Here is a 5,082-nt window from a genome sequence, read left to right as displayed (position 1 = left end):
TAGTATATATTATAGTACATTTAAATATTCTAATTATTACATATCAGAATATTTTGTGATGTAAGAATATATACTTGATATATTCATTTTTTTATTTGTACCAGGGATCGAACTCGGGGCCTGGTACTTGCAAGGCAGGTGGTGCTTGCAAGGCAGGTGGTGGAACCACTGAGCTAAATCCCCAGCAATTCATACATTTTATATATGTATATAGTATATATGTATATGCACATGCATGCACACACACATACATGCATGAGCATATATCTTCAATTTTGCCTAAGGCCCATAAAATACTGTCTGACCCTATACAGAAAGACAATTTGCTGAATTCTATTCTAAAACACCCTATGGCTGCCACCTTCCTATTCTCTGTTACCATTTCTTTTCTTTTTTTTTTTTTTTTTTTTTTTTTTGGTACTGGGAATTGAACTCTGGCCCTTACGCTTGCAAGGCAAGCGACAGAACCAGTGAGCTAAATCCCCTGCCCTCTGTTGCCATTTCTGACATCTGAACTGACTGCTCCCTTGTCATGACTAAGGTTGGCCAGTAGAGAGACACAAAGGGTTCCTTGGCACCTCACTGTCTCTTAGACTAGCGTTTTTACCTGAAAGTGACCTAAGAACGCAGCTGGTAGTCCCTGCCAATGTCACTGGTAGTCAGTGAACAGACCTGTAGGATTTTGTTTTTTATGGCACTGGGGATCGGATCTAGGACCTTTGCACCGAGCTACATGTCCAGCACTTTATTTTGAGACAGGGTCTTGCTAAGTTGCCTCAGCCAGACTTGAACTTGTGGTCCTCTTGCCTCAGCCTCCCAGAGTGTTGGGATTACAGACATGTGCCACCATGCCCAGCTCAGTTCTACAAAGGGACAAGATCTGTAGGAAAACTTACAGAGATAATTTGAGGTCATTTTTATAAGCAAAAATAACAACTTTATTGCCTCCCCAGCTCCCTAGTGACTGCTGGTCCATCCCAAAACCCCCAAACCAGAAGTCTTCAACCTCTTCTGAGCATCTGTCTCGGGACTACACCCAAATTAATCAGTTCTTGGGCATGAATCACTATCTTCTGACAGGAGGCCCAAATTTCCCCTGTGAGGCCAACATTCCCTTTCCTTTGGGCCCTGTGTTTTGATAAAAGGGTCCTCTGCTAGTGGGTATCTGCGTCAGGAAATAATACATCTTTCCTGAGACTCCCTTCCTGGGAAGTCAAGGTTGAGAGCCACTTCACTGGGGAGACAGGAGCCTTCCCCCGACTAAGTCCCAACGATCAGTACAAACCAGCTGCCTTGCTGCCCACGTGCTGACCCCTCAGGTGTTCTCTGTGCCCTTGCTTGGCTGGAGAAGACTAGACACAGTGAGAGCCACAAGATCTCCCTGGGGTTTTTCTTGGGCCGATCTCTGCCTTGATCACTCACTCCCCAAATGCACATGGGACGACGCTGTAAAGGAGCACAGAGTCTACCAGGACGTGCTAAGATCTGTGCCATCTTCTCCACACTCCACCCTTCCTGAAGGTGAATACACAGCTGATCTGACTCATATCCACACCCAGATGGAGGAGGAGAGGAGGGGTAAATTGATGAGGTCAACAGCCCTGGAAGCTCCGACCAGCTGTGAGCCAGGGACCATCTGTACTCTTAGGAGCAAAGTCCCAATTCCAATGGCCACAGCTGTCAATACCAACTTTGTTTTTAATTTTTTCAAATCTGGACCCAGGGCCTTTGCTAAGCTACATCCCCAGCCCTTTTGAGTCTTTATTTTTGAGATAGGGTCCAAGTTGTTGAACTGCCCACTCTGGGCTCAAACACTGATAGCCTCCCACCAAAGCCTCCCAGACTGATGGAATTACAGGCACACGCCGCCATGCATAGGTCTCCCCAGCTTTAAGTTAACACTTAGCACTGCAGGTTCTTTTGTCGTGGGATGATTGATGAAATCCCACTGCAGATGCCCACTCTAGGAAGGTAAAATCCCTGCAAGTTTATAGAAAACCTGACTCTCTAGAAGGCAGAGGCACCAAATAAATGCTCAGTGACTGATAAGCAGAGGTCTAGGCGGCACAGAGAGAGAAACCTACCAGCCCTCACACAGCCAGCTTGGTGCCTCTGCAATCTCTGTCCATTCCCACATTCAAGGTCAGTTACAGATAAAATCCTGGCCCATCTCAGAGTTTGTTTCTCCTAGCTTCCAAAGCCACATTAGAAGTTTCCAAACTTTTGCCCATAGAAGGGTAATATGTGACCACGTTATCAACCATGTCTGTGAAAAGGAGGAAAAAGCAAAGATAATAAGGCTCTGGCCCATGCAAGTCCTGTTCAAAAGGCCCAGACGTAAACCGACTGCTGGGAACTTGAGATGCGTTTTCCCACCGGAACCTAGTCACCAGCATAACCGATGGGGCGGGGGGCAGTAACAAGGGCCAAGTGCACACTGTGTGCCAGGGGCTGCACAAGTTCACAGGTACCACAAGTCTGCACTTAGGTCTCACCATGACCTTAAGCTTTAAAGATGATAAATCTGAGGTTGGAGGAGCTCCAGGAACTTTCCCAAGGTCGCAAAGACAATAGCCAGTAGGACCTGGATTAGAGATTCTTCTAGCCACTCAGCAAGATCTGAGCAGAAAGAACGCAAGAGGCTTTAAGGAGCAAAAAGAGGCTCCTTAGGCTCAGCATTTTGTCCAGGATCCTCCTGGAAAGGGAAAAAGGAGTCAGGTCCCAGAGGGCCATACGTGACCCAAAGGGCATTTGTGTCCAGTTTTCATGCATAAACACTGCACCCATCAGGGACCCCAGGTATTTCCAGGTAAAGGCGTACCCACATTGCGAATCACACCACCATCACTCAGATGTGCACAGACCTCCCTTCGGGGAGGGCAAAGCACCCTTTAAATGTAGTGACATTTTTTAAAATGCAAGTTCCTGTTCATGGTAATAAGGCTTGCACTCATCTCCTTACAGAGTGATAATTAAACCCTTCAATAATCATAGCCACTGATTACTCAATCAGTGTCACACTGAGTCATCACAGACTGGAGAAAATGATGACAAAAAAAAAAAACCCAAAAAGTTGAACTCAGAGCAGCAGTGCACACCTGTAATTCCAGCTACTTGGGAGGCTGAGGCAAGAGGATCATATAGGTTCTAGCCCTACAGGGCCAACTTAGTAAGACTGTCTCAAAAATAAAAAGTAAAACGGTCTGGAGATGTAGCTCAGTGATACAGTGCTTGCCTAGTATGTATGAGGCCCTGAGTTCACTCCCCAGCAATGCAAAAAAAAAAAAAAGTTGTGATGCCATCTTGTATTTCCATTGGTCAAAAGGGAAGCTATTTACTGCTAAGATTGATGTGAAGGCATTATTTGTTATCGTTAGGCGGCTCGAGCGAGGGAGGCCTCCGAACACTTGTCCATGACCTCAGAATGGAGCTGAATAAGAGCCGGACTGCAATGGGTGATATTTTTTGACTCCCACACTCATCACCAACCGTTCATCTGTGGCAGCTCTAGACACGGAAACACGGTATTCACGGATTCCGTCATCCGTGAGAACTGATGGAAAGCTTAGAGCCATGGAAAAGTGTCCTTGCTGTCTCTCTCTCCTTCACCCCCACTTCTAGTGCACCAGTAAGTCCTGCTGGTCTACCTCTGAAATTCTTTATTAAACCTGTGCACTGTCACTAAGGTCACGGCCTCCGCTCCGGTTCTGATCACCAATATTGTGTGCCTCCAAAGGGCTCCCTCGGTTTCTGCTTTATCAGATCCTCTTGCGATCACACACACATTCTCCACATGGATGTCAAGACGGTGCTACATCTTCCCTGAAGCTCTGGGCATTGTCCCTGCACCCAGAAATTCCCAAGACCAAGGGCCTTAGTTCCTAAGGCTGCCTTAACAAATCACACAATGGTGGCTGAGAGTAACAGAAATGTATCCTCCCCTAGATCTGGGGCCAGAAGTTTGAAATCAAGGTGTCAGCAGAGAATTGCTCCTTCCAAAGGCTCAAGAGGAGAGAGTAACTGTCCTCTGCTCTTCCCTGCCTTTTGGTGGTGGCCATCCACCCTTGGCATTCTGTGGCCTGTGGCCACATCACTCCAATGTGCCAGTATCATTACAGAACCATCTCTCTGAGTATCTCTGTCTCCCGTGGCTTTTCCCTTACGAGGATCTAGTCCCTGGATGCGGACCCGCCTTAACGGCTTCACCTTAATATCTGCAAAGCCTCTATTCCCAAGTACAGTCTACCCATAGGGACAAGAGGTTATGACTTCAACATGTCTTTAATGGGACAGGAGGGTCGGTTCCTAAGATGTGAGGGAGGTGGCAGTTTCTTTGGGACCACTGCAATACGTGCCTGACCCACAACTCTCCGTCTTTGAGAAAAACACACTGCAGTGGTGGGAAACATACAGAGAATGTGAGAGACCACTGTCAGAAACGGATGGACGAGCAGGCTCAGAGGCCGACTGACCAAACAACGGCTGCATTTCATCAAGGAAAGGTATCTCCCACTCCGTTCTCCGCTCCTCCTTCGGCAGGGGCCATGATGCCAGCTCTACCCAGTCTCCTGGGCCCTCCTCATGCTGCCACGATGCCAGCACCCCACAGAGGAAGCCCTCCCACTATGCCAGTGAGGAGCCCCTCTTCCTGGGATGCTGCCGGGGGACCTGCTCCTGCAATGAGGGCACCCACGGGAGGCCACGTGCCAGTGATGCCTGGGCCTCCACTGATGCCACCGCCTGCTCGGCCCATGATGGTGCTCACTCGGCCAGGAATGATTCGACCGGACAAAGACAGAGGGGTGACCTCTTTTTACCAGTTTTATATTACTTGTCCTACTTCGCCAGACTCGGGTGCTCTCTAACAGCATGACAAGGAAGACCTGCTTCTTGCTTCCCCTTCCTATCAAACGGAGAAGAGTTTTGAAAGGAGAAGTGGGATTAGACAAAAGTGCACAAAGTACAGTTTCATTTGTATTGTGAAATGTGAACTTAAAATTGGCAGCTCTTTTAGTTTGAAAAAAAAAAAAAAAAAAAAAAAACAGACCAAAGGGAATACCAAAAAAAAAAAAAAAAAAGGCT

At 47.4% G+C, this 5,082-nt stretch overlaps 2 protein-coding genes across 2 annotated transcripts in view; one reads left to right on the top strand and one right to left on the bottom strand.

Moving 5' to 3' along the window:
* The window catches only part of LOC104848269 (U1 small nuclear ribonucleoprotein C-like), a 6,931-nt gene extending 1,936 nt beyond the window's left edge, over nt 1-4,995 (top strand). The window contains exon 3 of the mRNA XM_010604136.2: nt 4,322-4,995. Coding sequence (XP_010602438.1) covers nt 4,322-4,865 — 544 coding nt within the window. The 3' untranslated portion in view covers nt 4,866-4,995. The remainder of the gene's footprint in view (nt 1-4,321) is intronic.
* Vsig10 (V-set and immunoglobulin domain containing 10) overlaps nt 1-5,082 on the bottom strand; it is a 33,754-nt gene that overhangs the window by 21,118 nt on the left and 7,554 nt on the right. The window lies entirely within an intron of this gene.

Source organism: Fukomys damarensis, unplaced genomic scaffold (assembly GCF_012274545.1).
Source record: "Fukomys damarensis isolate Sample0158 unplaced genomic scaffold, DMR_v1.0_HiC HiC_scaffold_12, whole genome shotgun sequence".
Classification (NCBI taxonomy): Eukaryota; Metazoa; Chordata; class Mammalia; order Rodentia; family Bathyergidae; genus Fukomys; species Fukomys damarensis.
Note: the sequence above shows the minus strand (reverse complement) of the source record. Positions and strands in the feature narration are given on the sequence as shown.